The sequence below is a fragment of the Acromyrmex echinatior genome, chromosome 11 (genome assembly GCF_024713525.1).
Source record: "Acromyrmex echinatior isolate Ae372 chromosome 11, ASM2471352v2, whole genome shotgun sequence".
Classification (NCBI taxonomy): Eukaryota; Metazoa; Arthropoda; class Insecta; order Hymenoptera; family Formicidae; genus Acromyrmex; species Acromyrmex echinatior.
In genome coordinates this window covers 8449938-8473467 of record NC_141862.1, presented here as the reverse complement: position 1 = coordinate 8473467, position 23530 = coordinate 8449938, and the positions used below count along the sequence as shown (strand labels likewise).

At 30.4% G+C, this 23530-nt stretch overlaps 4 protein-coding genes across 10 annotated transcripts in view; 2 read left to right on the top strand and 2 right to left on the bottom strand.

Annotated features, from left to right (window-relative positions):
• Nucleotides 1-291: 291 nt before the first annotated feature.
• eIF2Bepsilon (eukaryotic translation initiation factor 2B subunit epsilon) lies at nucleotides 292-3551 on the top strand. The gene is made up of 2 exons (XM_011062222.2): nucleotides 292-1345; nucleotides 1492-3551. The coding sequence occupies exons 1-2, from the start codon at nucleotides 656-658 to the stop codon at nucleotides 2716-2718; spliced, it is 1917 nt and encodes a 638-aa protein (XP_011060524.1). The 5' UTR covers nucleotides 292-655; the 3' UTR covers nucleotides 2719-3551.
• On the bottom strand, nucleotides 3549-17547 carry LOC105149658 (rabphilin-3A). Of its 7 annotated transcripts, none has more exons than XM_087410964.1 (11): nucleotides 17529-17547; nucleotides 12724-12830; nucleotides 12336-12512; nucleotides 9520-9658; nucleotides 8198-8716; nucleotides 6627-7183; nucleotides 6373-6560; nucleotides 5449-5708; nucleotides 5227-5373; nucleotides 4527-4953; nucleotides 3549-3893 (listed from the first exon to the last, which is right to left on the bottom strand). In XM_087410964.1, the coding sequence occupies exons 3-11, from the start codon at nucleotides 12404-12406 to the stop codon at nucleotides 3766-3768; spliced, it is 2436 nt and encodes an 811-aa protein (XP_087267090.1). In that variant the 5' UTR covers nucleotides 12407-12512; nucleotides 12724-12830; nucleotides 17529-17547; the 3' UTR covers nucleotides 3549-3765. The 7 variants fall into 7 exon arrangements, with proteins under 7 accessions (XP_087267090.1, XP_011060530.1, XP_011060531.1 ...); XM_011062228.2 differs by lacking the exon at nucleotides 17529-17547 and adding an exon at nucleotides 16374-16516; XM_011062229.2 differs by lacking the exon at nucleotides 17529-17547 and adding an exon at nucleotides 16374-16513 and having other exon boundaries at nucleotides 12724-12866.
• On the top strand, nucleotides 17168-22704 carry LOC105149660 (cytochrome b-c1 complex subunit 8). The gene is made up of 2 exons (XM_011062235.2): nucleotides 17168-19632; nucleotides 22452-22704. The coding sequence occupies exons 1-2, from the start codon at nucleotides 19476-19478 to the stop codon at nucleotides 22544-22546; spliced, it is 252 nt and encodes an 83-aa protein (XP_011060537.1). The 5' UTR covers nucleotides 17168-19475; the 3' UTR covers nucleotides 22547-22704.
• Nucleotides 22705-22942: 238 nt separating this feature from the next.
• The window catches only part of LOC105149706 (dynein axonemal heavy chain 1), a 101867-nt gene continuing 101279 nt past the window's right edge, over nucleotides 22943-23530 (bottom strand). Inside the window, exon 58 of the mRNA XM_087410962.1 lies at nucleotides 22943-23334. Coding sequence (XP_087267088.1) covers nucleotides 23117-23334 — 218 coding nt within the window. The 3' untranslated portion in view covers nucleotides 22943-23116. The remainder of the gene's footprint in view (nucleotides 23335-23530) is intronic.

The window sequence follows — 23530 nt, the reverse complement described above, 5'->3', positions numbered from 1 at the left end:
TCCCTGAATTACCTAAATATAGAAAGCATTATTATTATACATTCTCTTCTCTACTGTCGATAAAAGCTTTAATAGAAATCCATATAATATAGCTACAGTTTCTAACAATTAATAAATATTAATTAGAAAAGTAGTGAAATCTCTTCGCATTATTTGTGAAGACTATAGCAAATCGACAATTTGAAAACTGCAAAAATAATAAAAAAAACTAATGAAAGTTATCTTATGATAGACGATAACTTACCAGTTATTTAATACATATAAATAGTTTTGGCCTTTAAGTTCAGAGGTGCTAGTGTCTAATTTTCAATATGGCGACGCCCGTATAATGGATCACGTTTTGTCTGTGCTCTTAATACAGTATCTATTCAAGAAAGCAGTGGTCCAAGTATTTTTCTCCTTTTAAATACTGTCCTGGCCGAATCAGCTCTGATCCAAAGGGGTTATTTTATACTGAAGAAGATCACACTTGAAATGTAACAATTTTTCGAGCAATGCAAACAGACAAGTATTATATATCAGAACAAGTATCCTGTCTAACCACAGTTTCTTCGTGAAACTATTAGAATTAAGAATTCTCACAGTGTTCGTAACAATTGCCTAAATCTTAACAATTTATTGATCAATACGCCAGTGAATTATTGAATACAAAACTATGAATACGAAAATGTGTAAGAAGGACGTTCTACAAGCCGTTATTCTTGCGGATGATTTCACAACAAGATTAAATCCAGCGCAAAATATATTTCCAAGCATTCTAATGCCCGTGATAAATATACCACTTTTTGATTACATGATAGAAACACTAATAAAGTCGAAGATACAAGAGGTATTCCTTTATTGCAGCAGTCACATAGATCAACTGAAAAAATATACCGATGAAAGGGTTTATAAAGACATTACAATCTCTTTGATTATTTCCGATGGCTGCAGATCACTTGGAGATGCTTTGCGAGATATTGATACAAAAGGATGGATCAGAGGATACTTCATACTGATTCGTGGGAACACCTTTACCAATACAAATCTTAAAACTTTATTCAATATTCATCGTATGAAAGCCGAGAAGGATAAGGGAGCAACTATGACTATGGTATTACGGAACTGTGGTTCAATGAAGGATTCTTATCTCAATGAGGAAGCGTCTCTAGTTGTGTCAGATAAAAGCACTAATAAAATTTTGTATTACACTAAATTGAAGAATAGTGAGAAAAAAGTAAAGCTGGAATTAAACTGGTTTCTTGATCATAATGAAGTAGAAATTAATTCTTGTTACTTGGATACTCATATCTACTTGTGTTCACCATCTGTTTTACCACTCTTTGCTGATAACTTTGACTTTCAAGTAAGTAAAACAAATTGAATTGCTTTTTGTTTAAAATATCAGTAGAATTATCTTATAATATTAACATAATTATATTCAATTACATAATTATATTTAATTACATAATAAAGAAACAAATATAATTTATACTATTCTTATGTTTTTAGACTATGAATGATTTTATTCGCGGAGTATTGATGAATGAGGAGATTTTGGACTCGAGGATTTATTGGCAGCAGTTAAATACAGAGGATTATGCTCTGCCAATTACCTCGTGGAAGGCTCATCATATACTTACTCAGGATGTTTTGCGTAGACATAGTTTTCCTCTTGCACCAGATGCTGTGCCATTATTGAAAAACTTTATATGTATGCCGCGGAGTACGTATAAACACGAAACTGCTACTTTTGCTAAAGGTTGTGTATTAGAAAAAGACTGTATTCTTGGATCTAATAGTTCGTTAGGAAATAAAACTAAAGTCGCGAGATCTGTGATCGCAGACAACTGCATCATAGGTAGTAACGTTAATATAGATAATTCTTACGTTTTTTCAAACGTTAGAATCAAAGACAATTGTACTATTAAAAGTAGTATCTTATTTCCGAATTGTATTGTTAGATATCGTAGCCAAATAGATGGATGTATATTGTGTTCTGGAGTTGACATTGCTGCTCGTAGTCAATATGTGGATACCATTATCGAATCTACATCTTCTGGTATATCTGAGATCAAAATGTCGGATCTCGAGGTTGAGGATGGATTTTTGTATTTTAAAAATGCTGAAGTAATTGATTGTGACTGCTCCTCAGAATCGTCTAGTAATGAAGAAGTTCTGGAATGTGATTCTCAAATTCCAGACGACACGAATATGTTCTTGTCCGAAGTTATCGATAGTCTATTACGTGGTTATCAGGATAAGCTCAATTGCGAGAATTTAATTCTAGAAATAAACTCGTCCAGGTATGCGTACAACGTTACCATCCGCGAGGTGACATATAACGTCATCAAAGCGATTCTCAGTCTGCCATTACACTATCTTTCCGAAACGAAAACTGTCGTTACTAATCAGAATTATCAAAAGAATCTAAAAATTATGATAACTTATTTTAACACTATTATTCAGAATTACATTAAGAATGAAAACGCGCAGGACGACTGTTTGCGAGCTATAGAAGACGTTGTTAATACAACCGACGAATTACTACCGTACGCGCAACACCTGTTGCATCAATTTTACGATCGCGATATACTATCTGAAGAAAAGATTTTAGAATGGTATGAATCTACTGACGAAAATGCGGACACACATCATACAAAATTAAAGAATGCTGTTCAGCCATTCATTAAATGGCTGCGAGAAGCAGAAGAAGATTCTTCTGGGAGTGATAATTAATTTTTTTCTATTAAAAAATTTTTACTTAAGATAAAATATGTTTCTATAAATGTAAGAGGAAATATATATATATATATATATATATATATATATATATATATATATAGGAGTGTCTTCATATAAGTGGCTATTAAATTAAACGGTGACCATTTAGAAAAATTATCTATGTTAGAGAACGGAGAGATGTGTGCATTTTTATACAATAAAATAAATATTTCGATATAATAAAAGTTGTAGCGTTCTTTCTAACGAATACAGTAATATACAGCATGTATAACAAAGTGTATGTATAACAAAATTTTTTTACAAATTATATAAATTATTATTAGTTTAAAGTTTTGCAGGCGATTATTACTTTTTCAATTTCGATCTTGCGGTGTGGCCAACTTACAGCTCCCGTATTGATCGACTATATATATATGATCAGATAATATGTAACACCTCGATGGACATAGATAATTTTTCTTAGTGTTCACAGTGTTTAAAACACTGTTTAGTTAGAACTTAATTTAATATATTTATTATGTTTGTATCTTTTAGCAAGATAAAAAAAGAATTGTTACTTAAAGCATAATTATGTCTATAAATGTAAAAAGAGGAAATTATATATATAGCCATTTATATAGAGAATTCTATATATATATATATATATATATATATATATATATATATGTATATGTGTGTGTATGTATTTATGTATTTACATATATATGTATATATATGTATGCATATGTATATATGTATATGCATTTTGTGTGTGTGTGTGTGTGTGTGTGTGTGTGTGTGTGTGTGTCATATGTAATAAAATATGTGAATACATTGTTAACAAATTATGACACTGTTCTCAACTTCTTTATTTTCGTATTAACCTCTTAATGCTTTATAATACTTAATCTTTGAGCAACGATAAATTACACGCATAAAATAGTGACACGCGCGCCAAGTATACTATACACGTATGCCCGTGTAAGTATATATGATACGTGGATAAAGCCCGCATGATTTGTGTATTTAATCTTGATCTGCTTTCCGATTATCGAGACAGAATTATTCCATAGGTACGTCCATCTCCGCGAGATTGTGCCATGCCAAATGTCGATGATCTGGGAATTTGATCGCGTCTATCCAATGTCGAAGGCGTGCCCCTTTGCTACCGCAACCTAACATAAGGCCGCCTGTAAATTGTATAAATGTATAAATATAAGTATTATCTGTATATACAGGTCGGATAATAGATGTTAAACTTTAATTATAGGAACTGACAATTTTGGAATTCTAATTATTCTGGTTCATAATTGTAATAATGAAAGAAAAAACTGCTATTCTTTATTTATTTGAAATAGAGAAGATAATGTAAAACTTTTTTGAAAAATAGATGATAAGCAAATATCATATGATGATGATAAGCTTATATCTTTAAATAAATAAATCATCACATAAATAAATGACAGAAAAAACAATTTTTCTTTTAATTTTTCTAGTTACGATTATAAAAATGGATATGATTATACAAAAACTATTTATTTATATATTAATTAAATTAAATTTTACTGTCATATCACAGTCAATTTATTTGGTTCAAATAAAATACGAGAGATTTCGGATTATACCTTTTAACAAGGGCATATCTAGCGAACAATGCAACAGTGCAACATACGTTACATGTATGCAGGGGCAATAAAATTATTTTTGCACGCGGATTGCCAACTCTTTTTGTACGCCTCTACCTTTTAAGACCGTAAATTCTTAACGTCCGCTCAGAAATAAAAAAAAAAGATATGGAATGAAATGATTAATATTCGCAGTACCCAGATAGTCGTTACTCTTGCCGAAGTCCTTATCCCACACGGTCAGGCATAGTGTCAACTTCATTAATTCCGTCAACCGAGTCGCGAAAACGAACTCTTCGTTCCACTCTGGATTCAATGTCTTCCTCTTGATGCTCGTGCTCTGCGAGCCGCGGCCGGCCGTCTTCCTCCCGGTCAGCTTTTTGGCAGTAGCGCGAGCGGCCGAGTAATCTAGGAACCGTTGCTGCCGATGATTGTCGGTCGCATCCTCGACGAGTGCCAGTTTGACAAATGGGTCAGAAAACCCGTTGCTGTCCATGGGCAAGAGATTCGTAGCACGGTGCACGGTAACCAGCAGCGCACGTCGACGCGTGCAATAGCTCAGGCTTATCTGGATCTGTCCACGACCGCTTGAACACATACCCCAGGTTTCCTCTTCGTTGTCCACCTACAACAGAATAATTATTGCTGCAGTATGTCGATAAAAATATTTATTTCATATGTTTTATCATTATACATTTTATCGCATACAAATTAATTGTATAAACTTATTTTATGAATAATTAATATTTATTTTAAACGAGAAAGAATGTTCTTCGTTTGCTTTTTTGTACTAAATATAAAATACTGAATATAAAAAGTTAAATTTATTATATAAGTATATAGTGAATTAAATTTGACTGGTTTAATTGTATAAAGCATACTTCTGTATTCAACATACTGGATAATGAGCTTGCAGAGATGTTTTGTAATGTTTCGTTTGATATGGTAGCAGTTCGTGTAGGGGAAATCTCGCTTCTCCCAGGAAGTCTTGGCCCGAGGGGTCGTCCTGGATAATTAGGATGTGCAACGCCTTGCCGGTCGAGATCTAATATGAGAAATTTCTAGCATATAGTTATTTGCGGTCGGATCGATGTCCATGTGATATAATATTGATTTTTACATCGGTTTCCATTGTTCCGTAGAAATTCACTGTCTCGTTGAACTCGGGATCGCGTGTCTTGTGTACCGTCTTTGTTCGTAATCGTCTGCTCGTCGATGCTTTTCCGACGGGCAGTATATTCAGCTTGCAAAAGGGATCGGCGAGACCTTGGATATCCATGGGTCTTAGTCGACGTGCACGTTCCACTTTGCATTGGAGGCACTGATCTGCCGGGTCGTATCGCAAGGAGACTTCGAGAATCCCATAATCTTGTCCCGTTTCTGTTCCATATTTTGATAATTTAGTATGTTTGATTTTCTTCAAATTAGATTAAACTGTAAAATTATTGGTTCTTTGTTGCCGTACTTCTTTGACGGTCTTTTCTTTACTTTTTCTTATTAAATTTTGGATATCATTTTTGTTAATGTTTCAAATTTCAATAATGCTTTGCTATGTGAGCTTCATATGAAATTAATTTAATTTTTTGTTACTTGTATTTCTTAGTTTATTAAAACTCTTTTTTAACTATCATAATTAATTATATATGTCTATAGATTCTTGTTAATACAAATTTTAAATATTTAATGAGGAATATCAGATATTTTAAAAATGTATTTCTTCTTTTTTTGTAAGATCATATAACATTTTATTTAAATCAAGAAAAAAATTAACGATTAATAACAAGAATTTTATGTGGAAACAAGAATTATATTAATCAGAAAATGTATTTTTAAATTATGAATGACGACCAATTTTATTCTCGTAAGAGAAAGATTTTATTTTCAATCGAAGGTATTTAATAATATACCCACGCTTTTTGACTAAAAATAGGATTCTTATAATTTGATTTATTTTTCTCGATCTATTTTCCACTTGTAATTTTATTCTGTCCAATAATTCTGCAATTTCTTTTATCGCTTCTAATTGTGAGACGTTTTTATTGACCTCGTGGATATTCCGGAGTTCTTTGCATCTTGCCTTGACTGTTGCTGCGAGTGCTGGAGGAGCTGTCCTGGCCCGAACAGGACCTGCTCGCGTCTCGTTCCGCATTCTTCTCTTGAAGAATCTTTCCCATAGTCTGGAACTGTTCGATTGGTGTAGTCGGTGTCGTCGCTATCGTGGGCGCTTTCAGTCTGTGGGATGGTGATTTCTTGCATAAGTTCAAACCTCCACCCCGTTCGTTATCATCCTTACCTTACCTGAGAGATTGTACCTGAGAGCCTTTCGACCGGTCTAATGATGTGGAAGCATCTTTGCGAGTCTCCTCGGTGTCTTCTTCCTCATCATCGTCCGCCTCATTAGCCTTTTCGTCGTCTACGAAAACATCTTCGAAGGACACGCGTTGCTCGACCTGCAATTCGTTCGGGCTTTTGCCGCTTGCCCTTGAGCGAGGAGTGCTGATTGAGCCCGTAGGCGAAAGTCGGCTGCATTGAGACGCGATCGAAAGGCAGGACTTGTCCAGCTTATCGGAACTTGCATCTTCGCGATAGCTCGAAGGTGACAGACCGTTTGGCTTTCCTCGAGGACTTTTCGGTGATGAAGTACTAGTTCCAGGACTCGAAATTGTCAGCTTGGTAGGGGTGCTTTCACGATTGCTTGATAGATTTGTAGGAGAATGACCGCGGGCTACTGCGAGTCGTCGTGTTACATCGTCGTCGGATGAGGAATCCTGAGCATCGGTTGAGTCCACGGATCTACATGGACCACCTATCGTCCATGTCGACGTTCTATGACCAGGTCGACACCATCCTCGTTCCTATATAAAAATTTATATCTTATATAATTATAAGGAAAAACTATCTTTTATTTTCTATCTCTACTAATGACGATAATAATCATAATAAACTTGGTTCTACTGCTGTCAGTTTTCAAAAAATATATATCTCAATACACACACGCATACGCACACACACATATATATATATACATTATAAGAAATATATTATAATGACACTTGCACTTTAAAGCACGTAATAGGATTAATAGAATTAAATATATAACCATCGAATTTCAATATAATCTCCTTTGTTGATATATATATATATATATATACATATATATATATATATGTACATCAACAGAGGAAATATTGAAATTCGATTGTTCAATTCTATTCGACCACATGCTTTAAAATATAAGTGTCATTGCAATGTGTTTCACTATTTTGGTTGTATCTGGCAGTATTCAATTATTTGATTTTATTTAATAGATAGGAGTTAAATCTAAAGATTAATTTTCTAATTGTTTTTATTATTTTTAAATTAGATTTGATTATTTTAAATCAGTTCTAACTTGAACATGCAACTTTTAAAGATATCGTAAAAAAATTTAAGAAGACGCTTTAATCTTGCTAGTTAGTAATTTTAAACTTTTTTAGACAAAAAAGGATAAAAATATTTTTAACGTGGAATTTCTAAAAAAAACATTTTCAAAATATAGATAATGAGATAAATGTAGATAACGAGAGAAGAACTACGTAATTTAATCACGCTGTAGATTTAATTATATAATTTTCCAGCTTTCATAAAGTGAGTTTTTCGTGGAATTTCGTTTTACGAATTTAATTAAAAAATGCGGGATTTTTCTCTCATTAAAAATAAATTACATCCTTTTTTAACGAAAAGCAATTTTTAGTTTGCACGAAGAAACAAAAAGTAATTAAAATATTTTTTCGGATATTGCATTTGATTTAAATGCATTATCGGACTTAAAATTAATAAAAATATTTTGATCTTCTTTTGAACTTTTATCCTCGCATTCCTCCACGTACCTTCTTCTCCGGTAGAATATATTTCGGCATGCCTTTGAAGAACCAAGCACCACTTTTCTTCCACATTTCTCTAGTCTCGGCGCAAATTCGGCAGAGAAATTGCTTTTGTGCATTACCATGGGATCTTTGAACGATTCTTTGAACGCCTGTTCTTTCCTGAGCAAATCTCATGACGCGTAACGAACCGCGCGGTGAAGTAGTTTCATCATTTCCGTCGTCGTTTCCTTTCGATGGATTAAGTCTAGTGGCCTCGATGCCGCATTTCTGGCAGATATACTTGCGGCAATCCTTGCAGAGATTTGCGCTCGCCCCTAATACCGTGCCGAACTTTTCGCCGCAAAGTGCGCACGAACAGACACATCGAGCTCCACCGGAACATCGACGTCCACAGCTACGTCTCTCGTTTGATCTGGTCGATGTTACGATGCACACGTTTCGTTTCATGTTCTCCAGCCTCTCAACGAGTCTACCGACTCGCTCCTGTTCCGACAGATCCAGAGCCTCGGCTCTTTGTATCACCTGTGAAAAATTGCTTGGAAATTGAAATCGATTTAATTTTAATAAGATTATGATTAAAAAACACATTAACTTTCTTGAGAACATAAAAATTAACTTTACTTTATTAATTTCATAATTTATTAATTTATTTAAATTTTTAAAAAATTGTATTGTGTCATTATCGAATTAAAGTTTCTAAATTTTCTCTTTGCTGTAAATACTGTAAAATATTGTATTGTTACGAATAAACCGATTTAAATGCATTTTTCTGTGTCGATATAATACAAAAATACATCGAAATGATATTTTTTAATGAATAAATTTTAATCTTGTTTGGAATTCCATTTAATCTTCCACGTGGTTTCTCAGAGAAGATGGAAGGATAAAAGTTGCATAATTAAGTGAGTCAAATAAAGTGTGGTTATATTGCAAGGGATACTTCTGTCTATAGGGAAAAGAGCTTCGAAATTATTCAATACTTATGTAAATAACTTAGAAACTATATATAGATATTCATGACCGTGTGTGTTAAATACATTGCGTATTCTGTACGTAATCTCTGTTTCAAGTTAAATATAAATGTGAGTTATATGTGATTTCATTATTAATTACTCCAAATATTGTACAAGAACAATTTGAATGTTTTAATTTCGTAAGAATAAACGTAACTATTTTTTTAAATAACATATGATATTTTTTCATTGTGAAAAAATACACGTGTATATCTCACTAGAGAGAATCTTAATATTATTTTTTTATATTGAAATTTAATAATAAAAATTTGGGAGGAAAACTGAAATGAATTGTTGTAGTGTGGGATTTACCTGGATAATAGCTTTCCGTTCATCATCAGTGAGCAAATAAGATTGTCCGCAACGATTGGAACTGCTCGTATAAGAATTTGGATACTGTCCCCAATGAGATTCGAAAGATCCTGTTTTTACAGACCATCCTGTTCGCAATCTGTGTGCCAGATTTAAAGCACAATTTACTATGACGTATTTTATTAAAAAATTTTCTAATTTACTTGTAAAAAGATAATAATGAAGATAATATTTCGTTAATTTTTATGAGCATATTCTTTAAAATAAAATTTATTCGTAAGACAAGCATCCATGTAAAGAATTAAAAAAAATTATAAATTATAAGAATTATAAAAAAATATTAGATATAAAAAAATAAGTTTTGGATACATTCATAGATAAACATAAAAGATTTATTATTTTTTATAAATGTTTTTCTTAGATATTGAAACTATTCATTGAAACAAACTATCTTTTATCTAACTATAAGTATTTGATTTTTGAGTGTCGGCAAAACTCTAAAGTATACTAAAAAATGTTTCAGATGAAAGTTATATATTTTAATTTAATATTTTTTTTAAATCTGCATATATAAGATTTTTCAAAATTACGTATTTTTTAACATATTACTATTCTTATTTTTGCGAATATTAAAATTATAAAAATAAAGATTGAAAAGTGTTTTACACCAAATTTGTGTATAAAAAATATTATCTTGTAAAATCATATTTTTAAGGAAATAAACTATAATATGTAATATGATAATTTGTAATTAATTTTTATTTATTTTTATTTTCTAATTTGTGATATTATTTTTAAAAATTTGAAAAAAATTTTATTGACAGAATTATTTTTTTCAATTTTGCAAAGTTAGTTATACTAAATATAAATAAAAAAACCTTATTTAAAGGGACCTTATTAATATTTATAAAAGTATTAATAGCTGATAAAGAAAATGTAGTTGTAACAAAAAATATAAAAAATCTATTAATATTAAATAATTAAATTCAAGACTGAGAGTTTCATAAAATGAAAATATTAGCATACCGAATTAATTAAAAAACTACGATCGTTTATTAAAGAAATTTAAATCTTTAAATTATTTCTCCAAAAAATCATCTTCAAACAGGGCTAATAAATGACTTTACGAACATAATTTATATAAGATAAAATCATTGTCTGCTTGTTATGAAGAGAGTTTCATCATTTCACTCTTTTGAAGAAACATAGAAAACTCTGAGTGATGTTTAAATAATATTGAGCTTGAAAAAATAAACTTGAAAATGTTCGAAATTTAATCTAAATGTTTCATATGAATATTTATAAAGACAAAAAGAAAAAATGTTTTTTAAAGCACTTCTTTAGCGTGAATTGGAAAAGCAAGATACACACTCAATCGTATTATATGAATATGATATAATTGGAGCAATACTAATATACAGGGTGATTTTAACATATTTCGTCAGATAAAGTGAATCGAACTGAGTCGAAAAGTCCTCTACTATTTTGCAATTTTCGCAATAGTTAACAAGATATTAATTACTAAAAATTTGCTAAATATTGGTCTTGAATAATTTTTTACTCAAATACTACTAACTTTATAGAAAAATTGCAAGAAACAAAAATCATTAATTTTCTTCTTATAAAGTTCTGAGAATTTTTTCAGAATTTTTTAATACCGTATTTTCTCATGTTGATAAAAATAAGAAAATGCAGTACTAAAAAGTTGATAAAAAATTCTGAACAAATTTTTAGAGTTTTATGAGAAGAAAATAAATGATTTTTGTCTCTTGCAGTTTTTCTATAAAGTTGATAGTATATGAGTTGAAAAAAAATTATTCAGGACCAATATTTGGCAAGTTTTAGTAATTAATATCTCTTAACTATTGCGTAAACTGCAAAATGGTAGATGACTTTTCGACTTAGTTCGATTCATTCTACTCATGATGAGTGCTGAAATATGTTAAAATCACCCTGTATAATATCAAAGACTATATATCAAAGACAAAATATGTGCAAAAGCAGAACATCAATTTATGCTTATTTATTTTATATTTCTATTAAATTTTAACTAATTTTATACTCTTGTTCAATTATTTTTAATATTATGTCGAAGAGAGATTCGGCATTTCTTTTTTAATGTATATCGAATATTGTTGGATGTATATTTTTGAATGAAAATTGTATCATATATAAACAATTCTTTATAACATTTTGCAGTAAATTGTATATTATGCATATTACAAATATTTATCTTGATTGTTATTTTGTGTCATATATATATGCAGTTATATTATGATGCTGAAAATGTTGCTGTATTATGCAGTATATATATATATATAGGCAGCGATGCATATTGCACGATATTTACAGTATATTGCTAAAAAGTGTAATATTTTTATACATATATAAATTTAGTGATGTTTACAAAATGCTTTTAATTTCTGTCTGCAAAAATTTTAAAATTTGCAAAGATAATAATGAGAATAGAGAGTTACAAAATCATAACACTCCAAAAACATTAATTTGTATTAAATATCATAAAACATTTATCTAATTGTGAAATGTTTCTTCATATTGCTTTATAGTTTCAACAACATTCGTTAAAAATCAAATATGTCGAGATAAACTTTAAAATTGTTTTGAATTAATATCAAAGCATTTATAAGAGAGTATATCTTTTATTTTCAACTGTTCTATAATCTATTTGAAATCCACTTAACTCTCTTATAAGAAGATATTTCTATACATTTTTTTATTATCTAAATATAGGACAGTTTGTGTTATTATTTGAACATTGATATTTACTTTAGCTGTAAATTACTGTTAAAACTCACTTTGCTCGCAATGCCAATTGTCGATCATTCGGGCAAACCCATCTACCACTTCGTGTTATTGGTTCATCCATTTTGCTACAAGTTATTTTGTCTGCGACGCACTTCTTGCTTCTCTTTCTTTTTCTTTTCTTTTTTCTTTCTCTCTTCTTTTCTTTTCTTCGCGTAGGATCAGTTTATCTGTAATAATAAACATATATATGCAATCTATTAATATATAAATGTCATTTACGTATTTCTCGTGACAACTTATGTATATTCGCTGTTTACATTTTATATTTATATATTTATATAAAAGTTTGCATTTGATATTTGCTTTATGCCATACTGTAGAAAGATATAAGAATTACAATTTTAATTTGAATAGAATTGGAAAATTAAAATCACTAACCTTTAATTTGATTAATATATCGTTTGTAGAAAAGTACCACAGCATCCAGAAGCCACATGAAAATCGTTTTCCCCGAAGCAAATTAAACTAGCACTTAGCGGGTTCCACTATAAGATTGTTTCTTCTATAAACTTAATTTAGATCTCGAATACAAAACAAAAAAAGAGTAATTTGCACGTGTACATTTCATAATATTTTTTTAAATTTTATATTAAAAAAATAGCATTAATATTAAGTTATATGCTTGATAACATATATAAATTTAAAATGTAAATAAAAATACTATTATAAAATATATATATCTTATATGTTATACATGTAAAATATACATATATATTTCATTTTATAATTGTACAAAATATTTGATAATTTCAATACATGATTTAATTTAATTTAAATACTTTTTACTGTAACACGCAATTTGTATTTGTTAATAGAATTTAATAAAAGTGTTTAAAAAAAATAGATGTTAAATAGAGAAATTTGCGAACAGATATCAGTTTTCAGATGAGATCTTTTTCTTCTTTGAAATTTATGTTTTTCTTCTTTGTCAGTTATAACAAAATTGTTACTTGTATATATATTAATAAGCAAATTATAGCATAATATAGAAATGTAACATAATACAGCATAATATAGTACATATATGGTAGCATAAATAATAGAAATTGGCATTGAAATAAATTTAATAATGGTGTTTATATACATCATTTCCCTATGGATATTTTTGCAATTAAAGAGAAATTTCAGCACTATCGTACTGTAATGCAATCCGGTTCAGCAATTCTGTCTAATTACGTCATTTCCGAATATTAATGTGTCGAGTTTGTGCGCGCGTATCGACATATATGACGTGAATTATTATCTTTCTCCCCTCCCGGCTGACATCCAGTTGTAAAGGATTTTTCTCTGGGCGTAGGATGCCGCACCGCCCACGTTCTCTCATTTATTTTCCTGTTCGGTGTACGGTAATCCCTGTGTTCTCTATACTGGAACTCGGGAAATTAGAAATATTCGAGGAACGATAACGGGAATGCACGACTAGGTGCGTGCTTTGAGTCGTACAGGAAATCTGGTATCGCCTATCACAAACGTGGTTTCGAAATATGTTTCCGCACAATGATATTATCGTACTTCAATGATAGCTTTTATAAGCGAGATGCTTGAATTGTCGCATATTCGCCATCTAAAATGAAGGAAACGATGCAGCGATGTATGGTATTCATACGAGCCGTTTGATGGAACAGTAGCACGATACGATTCTATGATGAAATTCTCATTTTGTGAAAAGAGGAATTACTGAGAGTGAATCATAAAGTGAATCGTACAATTGCAAAAAGATTAGTTGTTTTATATTTTACTCTTCATTTCTGCTTTCACATAAAATTATCTTACATAAAAGATTTAAGTTCTTTTATGCAAGGTATATTTTACGAAAATTGGTATAAGATTGAAATTTTGTTTTTCTTAGTTTACATGCACGATTTATACATCCAATGGCTTGTTGCAACATTATTGACGTATCTCAACATTATATTGGCTTTTAAACGAGAACTCATTTGAGTTATGGCATGTGAGAAATATGTGAAAACGAAGGTAATAACGCGTAGCATTATATTTTTCAAGGTAACGCGACTATAACAAGAAAAATGAGAGGCCACGAACTTTGTTTCTTCAACTTTCAAAGTTGTATAAATCAATGGTTGCTTTTCAACCCGGCTTACTTGTGATATATTTCGACATATAACATAGCATTTTAATACGAGCTTTCAAATAGCTTTTATCACAGCATTAGTCTCGTTTTGTGATATATAACAACCTTGATAAATATTATATCACGATTTTATGTCGTTCAAATGAAATTCTTTTCATATTTATATTACGCTTTATGAGCGCGATGTGGACGGTCTATTGCTAATAAATTTCAAAAATATACGATTAGTCCTTGACTTGAGTACAGCTTAAACGTGTATCCATCTGTTGTATGTCAAATTATTTTCATAACGTTGTTGGATTGTTTTATGTGAAATAATATATAGTACGTTACATTAAAATTAAAACCGTTGTCATTTCAAAGCATTACATTTCAAACAATGTAGCCAGTAGAAATAGAAATCTAAAGCTTTATGTGTTAAATGGAGGATTTGTTCTTTGAAAGTGTGTAAATTAAAAGTAAAACAGAAAAGAAAACGATGATAATGGAAAAAGAATCGAGAATCAAGACTCCTTATGCTATATATAGATTTAAATGTCTCGTCTTTTCTCACCTATATATAAAGCTTGTCTATATATATAAATTAGAACGTACGCACACATTAACAAATACAAGCTGCGAGATGCAAGTTTCCCGCAGAAAATTCAATAAACTCGCCGCGCCGTCTTGCTATCTGCTGCCATTGTTCATCGCGCGTTACTCGCTATCATATGGTTCACTGCGGTAAAGAGAACAAAGGAACTTTCAACGAAAGTAGCTATATTTGCCCTGCAGAATCGATACTCCCATGGTGCATACCTCGCAGTTCTCTCTCTCTCTCTCTCTCTCTCTCTCTCTCTCTCGCAAGTATTTTACACTTTTCTTATTACGACGATGTGTATGCGCCATGAGAGTGTGTCGCGTTAAAAAAAGAAACAAAGCTGTTGGAAAATACAGTTCAAAGAGCGCATCGACACGTGGTGCAAGAAGAAAGGAGACAGAGAGAGAGAGAGAGAGAGAGAGAGAGAGACATATATGTATACTGATAAAGTTCGGTGATGCAGCTTTCCCTTGAATGCTTGACTTTCTGACTTTTGGCTGTCTGCCGCGTGGCAGGTCTCTTTTCATTCCGTGCAAAAAAAGAGTCAAATTGTGTGCGATTGCGTTGATGTCGGCAATCAATCGATGAAAATACGCTCGTATCGGTGTTGTGTATATATGTATTGTTCGCATTGAACGTAATTACGGGCAAGCTTGTTAATAACGAAAACAACCGCAGTTTTCCCTGTAACTTTCCACCCGTCATGCATAAGCTTTGTAATTAAGTAATTTAATCCGTTCGATTAGCTGCTGCGCACATAAATTATGTTTGCATAGCACGATATTTTGCCATGAATTTTTTTTCGAGGGGTATATCGCGTCGAATCGATCGAGGGATAATTCGGTATTTATATAAATGTGTTTTTGGCGTTTATCAATCAAGAGCATAGGTAAATATGTTTTGGCGGTTATCGATAACATATCAATGTTTGTTGGGTTACAAGAATAACGGAAGCCAATATTCCATATGTTCAAACATAGCATATGCATCTAACGCTCATGTTTCTTATATGTTACATAAAATTAAAGCCGTTTAAATATCAAAAATTAGAATGCTGTTAAGACCAATAGAGGGAGAGAGAGAGAGAGAGAGAGAGAGAGAGAGAAAGAGAGAAACATGTATTCTAACATTCTTCAAGATTATCAGAAATGAATGAATCATTAGATTCTCCAGACTATATTCATTAGGATAGAATATTTAGCATAATCACACATTTAACGCGAAATGTACAATTAGTATAAATCAATGCAATATTAACATAATCGAACGTTATGCGGAAGGATTTGGTTGCTCGATCGACGAGATACGCAAATACAGTAGAGAGGGGAAAAAAAGGAGTAAGGACCGTGGACTCACGTCATAATTCGCCGCTTGCAACAGGCTGCAGCTGATCACGTCGACGCGCACGCGTGCGGTCAGTTGCTTTGGTAGTTCGTGCTCTTCGGCAATTAATTGTCGCGCTAATTAATACACGCTGCCGGCGCCGCGTTTCTAATTCCCCTTAGATAGCACTCAACAATCGCACAAGTAGTCGCTAGGGAACCGGTGCTGAACTGCCGTGGTGTCGAGCAGTCGACAAGTGGGTGCTGCTGCTGCTGCTACTGCTACTACTATTGCTACTGAGTGCTGCTGGCCTGTGGTATATGGTTGCCACTACCTCAGTAACTGACTCGCGCGCACGACTCCACTCGGCATCGGTGGCGATGGGTTGCGGGGGACGAGCATCGGAGGGTGGAAGGTTGGCTTGGGTGGAAGGGTGCGAGAGCTCTCCCCTCAAACCCGCACAATCTACAGGGATGTATCAAACCGTACGTCAAGCATATAGAGAAAGGAGGGATGCGGAAGAGAAGGTGAAAGGCGTACGAGGGGCGGAGGGGAGGAGGGCAGTGAAGGGTGAAAAAAAAAGAGAGGGCTAATATAAAGAGAGGGATCAGTCGCAACAGGCGCGGCATAGATAAAACGCGAACGGAGGCATATGTTGCCTTGTCGTCATCGTCGTTGTCGTCACTTTACTATAAATTGAAACTATCCCGCGCGTGTACTGACTTTTCAGCGTATCAGCCGTGACTAGATAATCGTGCAAATTGAACGGCGCGTGGCGGTCAAGAAGTAGGACATTCCGCAATGAATACGACGGCGGTCTTTATACAGAGCGCTACCGCGAAGCTGGGTAGTAATTTTGTTAAAACGCTGTTGATGATACACACATCTCGCGTAAAAGAGTACGCTTGCAAGAAAAATACTATTAAAGTCACTATGAATAAGATATATACTTATTTATCGGGAGGATATGTAATTAATTATATAACAATAGATTATTTTTAATTATCATTAGATAATTATCTACAGCCTGTTGATTAAGCTTCTATTTCTGAATTTGGGGATCTCTCTCTTTCTCTCTCTCTCTCTCTCTCTCTCTCTTTCTTATTTTCGTTCTCTTTCTCGCTCGCTCTGGGAACTGATGTAACTATGTCGAATGACGGAATGAAATATAAAGCGGATATCTCATACGTCACGCCATACTAGGTAAACTTCACAATTGCATCACTGTGCGTGTGTGTTGCTCATACGCGTTTACAAATGACACATTTTCCGGCGTGCACGATCGAGGCAAACAGGTGTCCTTGTGCTATGTTGTACTTATTGACGTGTCGCACCTCATAGTCGCCGCGATAGTCTGGAGGAGGGTCGGTGATCAGGGAAAGTCCGACTCTCTCTCTCTCATGGGCTCGTAAGATTCTAGGTCACGCAGTGAAAATTTTACGTGCTGCGTAAGCATGCGCCGATTTTGCCACGTGTCGTCCCTTTTATCATCCTGCTCGTCGGAGGAAGTGTGTATTCGTTCCAGGAGATAATGGCCCGTATAATAAATTAGGTTTGGGAAATTGTTTGTAAATGTTTCTTTTTATTTTATATTAATGATATAAGAGACTAACAGTCAATATTGTTCTTGATAATTATATGTTATTTATAACTGAAAATAAATAAATAGTTATATTAGCGAACCGTTCATTTGATGGATATGTAATGGGTAAGATTATATATTTTTCTTTAGCAATTATGCAATAGATTTAATTATTAGGTAGTATTACTTAATAATATTAATCGATAACTAATGTTTCTCTTTATAATAATAATAATAATAATAATAATAATAACAATAATAATAATAATATCACAATAGAAATAGAATACTACTATTTAAACAAAATTTAACACTATTTTTAGAGATTTAGAAAAATACATTAAAATTAAATTGAATCTATACATTAAATTATATCAACTTAGTAAGAAGTGCCACTTATGAAAAGTTTTATATTATGTTAATAATGTATGAATAAAAAAAGATTAATGTCTAAGTTCTAAACAAAATTGTAAGATTCGTAACATATTCTCGTAAGATTTATTTTCTCGTAAGAATTTTGAAGTGTTTATGTCCTTATACGATATTTTTACAAATAGTTTTTTATTAACCATAAGATTTACAAGAAATAAATATTTACGAATAATCTTACGTTTTATGTTACATAAAATTAGAATACTGCTTATAAGTTTTTACGAGAACAAGTTACGAGTCTTATGATTCTGCTTAGAATTAACCTATACGTATTCTAAAAGATTTTAAGGGATGATTCCTCACATAAATTCAAGATAAAAAGTTCATTCTTTAAAATCTTTACTTAGTAATAGTACTTAGTATCCATCTTATTATATAAGATAAAAAGAAATGTATAGAAATATAAATATACGTTAATCTTATTTATTGTAAAATTTATAAAAGAGCTAATATGTTAAATATATTAAACTTACTTATTTATTAGAGCTTATAAAGTCAATGGGAAATTAACTTGTAAATTCTCTTTGAATATTTAAAGACACAAAAATTGGACGATTGAATAATCTATTTAAAAATACAAATTAATGTTAACTGTAATTAATGCAATCAATTATTTTTAATTACAAAGTTAGAAAATGATATAAAATCGTTTAAACATTATTTAAGTAAAATTATGAGTGCGTCCCTAAGACACTTCAGAATTTTAGGGTGGATAAATAAAATCAATGAATTAATTCAATTTTTATCTTACTGAAATGAAGTTTAATTTAATCTGTGGTTGATATAGTTCAGTCTAAAATGAACGCGTATATTTTTGAGCTAGTATATATAATCTTTTGCTGAAAATCCAGGATTCAATATAATATCATCGTTCCATGGCATAAGAGCTCTCTTCCATATCATCATACTCTCAGTTAGTTTTACCGATAGTCATTGCTCTTATCATTCGCGCGCTGCGGCTGAGATTTAGTTTTAATTTTCAAATAAGAGTGCGCTTTAAAATATTAATTCGCAATTGTCATTTTCATTTCTTTTTTTTATAAATTACGAAAAATATCACAGAGAAAGCACTGCTGGTGATACATTAGGAGTCAATTCTTTAATCTGTTCTTTCGCGCAAAATGGGTTTGCAATTTGGTAATTTACCAATACGAATTCGTAGAATTGTATATTACAGTCTGTCGCCATTGGAGCAACGAGCCTGGGCAAAATCGATAACGCACGGAGTGCCCCATATGATGAAAAGAATAATGCGTTTACTTCCACCGATGATTCCAGGTGCATATTTAAATATTTTATTTATCATTAACGCAACGTATACATATTAAAATTAAACAAATATTGTAATATAATTAATTTTTTAAACTATTTATTGCAAAATTTATAAATTCTTAGATATGTGTAAACTATAAATTGTAAGATTTTAGTTGAAGTATCTAAATGTAAAATCTCCAAAAACAGGCCAAATATTACTATCTTTTTCATTATTTCTATATTTAAGTAATTTTTGATAATTAATCTATATTATCCTTAATAATTTATCATTTAACATTTACCATTTTATTTTTACCATTTAATGTTTATCATTTATTTTGTAATAATTTATTTTTTAATAATTTAGTTAAAAGTATTTCCTTCTTGTACATTAAAAATTGTTTTTTCATAGTTATAAGTATAAACAGATTTTTATTTTCAAAATATCGGTTTCCGATATTGCAATCCTTAGTTTTAATTGGCAACATTTTATAAGACTGATGAATACTAACGATCCAGTTCAGTTAAAGATACAGAACATTTTAACTTTATAAAGCAGTTTGTTTTATATAACTACAAAGTTTTTACACCCTGAGGCAATCATTTTACATCCAAATGCAATCACTGATTGTATCGATCCGTGATATTCATTTTATGCCTACTGCACTTTCTGTAATTCTGTTTTTCTATCTTCTCTCGAAATAATTTCAATATATATTTGATCAAAAATATTCAAATATCTGTCCTACATACAGAGTGTATGATTTAATCTGTTTGCTCCGATATTTCGGAAACTATGAAAGATAAAACAAAAATTAAAAAAGCCTTGCCAATGGCATTACTTTGATATAGTTTTTAACGTGATAAAACGATATTTTGAGAGGAGAAAGGGAATAAAATTTTTTTAAATAGAATTCTATACAAAAACAAAATCAATTGAAAAAATGAATCTATGATATTAAATCTATCTTTGATATTAGGATATTCTTTAGACAACGAATTTTCGAAATCGTCTCATCAGAGCACGTATTATGGAATTATTCGGAATGGATTTCGATCGGAATTGTTCAATTATTCCCTAGATTTCTATTTTGTTTTCTAGGAAAAATGATCGGAATCCCTTCCGAACAATTCCATATATAATACGTACCTTCAGACGATTTCAGAAATTTGCTGACGTAATATCAAAGATAGATTTTCTAATATCATAGGTCAATAGAATTGTCTCTATCGATTAATCTTTTTTTAAGGGAATTCCATTAAAAAAATTTGGTTCCTTTTTTCTCTTAAAATGCAGTTTTGTCGCGCTGAAACTCATCTCAAAGTAATTCTATTAAAGGAACTTTTTTAAATTTTTCGACTATATTTAATAGTTTCCGAAATATCGGTATGTACAGATTGAATCGAACATCCTGTATGTAGAAGAAAATATTAGGTAAGTAGTCTTTACTTTACCGAAATCGTGTATAACTAAGCCTTGCGTGAGTTTGTGCATTTAAAATAAATCGTAATTTACAATAATCATAATTTACTACTAATAATAATACAAGTGTGTATATAAGCTTATATTTATTTACACATATAAATAATGCGTTAAAAATTTATGCTGAAAATTTTTGATCTGATTTGATCTAACTTAAAAAAATATTGCATATAAAAAATAATACGTAAAAATTATTTTGCACGTATGCACTTTATACGAATAAATTTCATCTATTTAACGTAACAATGTTCTAATTTTAATAAAAAGGATATTTATTGAGATATTATTTTGAGTAAAAATTCTATATTGATATTCATATTCTTATTTTTATAAATTTTTAATATTATTAATCCATAATTACTCTGGTATCAAAATATCATTTTTATGCTGATACTTTTTATGTTTTAACTAAAATAAAAACTGATCTTTTGATCTTTGCAAATAGTAATACGATGTCGTTAAATGTATGTATATTTATTTAATGACAAAAAATATTGTTAAATAATGTTACAACCTACATTTATGGCACAATCAATCAATTTCTGTCTTGTATGTATATTTTATTGTATTATAAAAAAAATTTTGCAGTATATAAATGATTGAGTGATTTTAGAAATTTACGAACGTATTCAATCTCTATAGATAAACGAGAACTAATTTCACGTAGAATTTCTTAACATTTGTAATAATAGCGTAAGCTAATGAAAGTTTTATTGTTTTGATAATTCAGTATGGTCTTTAAAACTTTTCATTTTTTAAAAATTATGTATTATTATAATTTAATAAGAAGTTAAAGATACATGTATGTAGAAGTTATAAAAGAATATATTCATTGTACTAATTCTTAAAAAATAAGTTATAGAGAACTATTTAAGTTATATTTAAGTTAGAATTATTTTTACGAACGATTTTTTAATAAGAAGGAATTATATAATAATAAAAATAAATAGTTTGTTAAATTTTTTTGGAAGTTGAAACCTTTTGTATTTAGTATTTTATATATGAAACGTATAAATGTTCCCAAATTATTTGTCCCAAGAATTATTAAATTCTTGTAATATAATGTATATTTTAAATGTGAAAGGTATGTTTTATTTTAAAAAATCAATTCATTTGTAATATCTAATTATTTTATTTAAATAATTTCGTATTAATTAAAAGAAAAGAAAGATTTAAAATTTCATCATATGCGAGAATTATTTATTGAAGATTTATATATCTCTAAAATTTTATTTTTATGAATAACTTTTATTGTTATTTGGATTGACAGTTTATATATAATGCAACTTTTCTTAAAGTTCTGTTTTATTTAATATTTCCTTCCTCTTCATAATTGTGTTATCAATATTTTTCATTTTAGGATTTACAATGACAGTTGTGGTGATTACGTGGGCGAATGCAGCACATGATCGATATACTCGCAAAGATCCCAAATTATACGAGGGCGACAAGTGAATGCAAACATTGATTAAACTAATTTTAACAAGCTATTTTTGCTTTATAAATAAAATTTCCATTCGATATTGTTATCTGTTTGAAATTGTTTCCAGAGTTTAATGAAAGAGCTCTTGTTAATGTTTTTTATTTTTAATAAAAGATGTCATATAATGAAAGTATATTCTTATTTATCTAATTAAGTATGTGTGTTTTTTGTATATTTTATGTATAATTTATTTTATAAGAGGAATAATAAAGCAAATAACTAATTCATACATTTAATTAACATACACCTTTACAATACTGTAATTATTAATGATTAATTGTTACTAATATATATGGTAAATTTATAATTATTTCATGATGAATGTAATGTATATATTTTGGATATACATCTAAATAAAATAATAATAATATTAGTGAAAAATGCTGTTTTACAATAAAAAATTTATTTGGTAGAATCGTTATTATTATAATTATAACATTAATAATGCATGTATATAAATAATATTTATTTTTTATTACGAATACTTCAACAATTGTCAATCATAAATCATAAACGCTATAGTATATAGCAACAGAGAAATGTTAATAGTCCAAAGTACATATTAATGCCACCCCTCTTTTTATCCAATGTGATTGCGGTTTGTCAATTGGAATTTCTATCGCTAGAATGAAGTTCGAGGAATGTCCTGTTGTGCTTAAAGTTCCAGATCGCTGGATAGTTTTGTATATAGGGCATACGTAAATTTTGTGAGGCGGAATTACGTGATGAACTTCTGGTAATACAAGAATTGGCGGCATGTCTGGACAGAGCAAATGAACAATTATCATACCATTATGTATATCGTTATGTAAACGGAATTCAGAGCAATTAAATAATTTATGATTTATTCAACAAAGCACAGCTATTTATACACATACATTTACTTCAGTAATTTGATAATTTAGCTTTTAATAATTCAAATAAATGAAATTAATGAAATTAATTTTAGTGGAAAA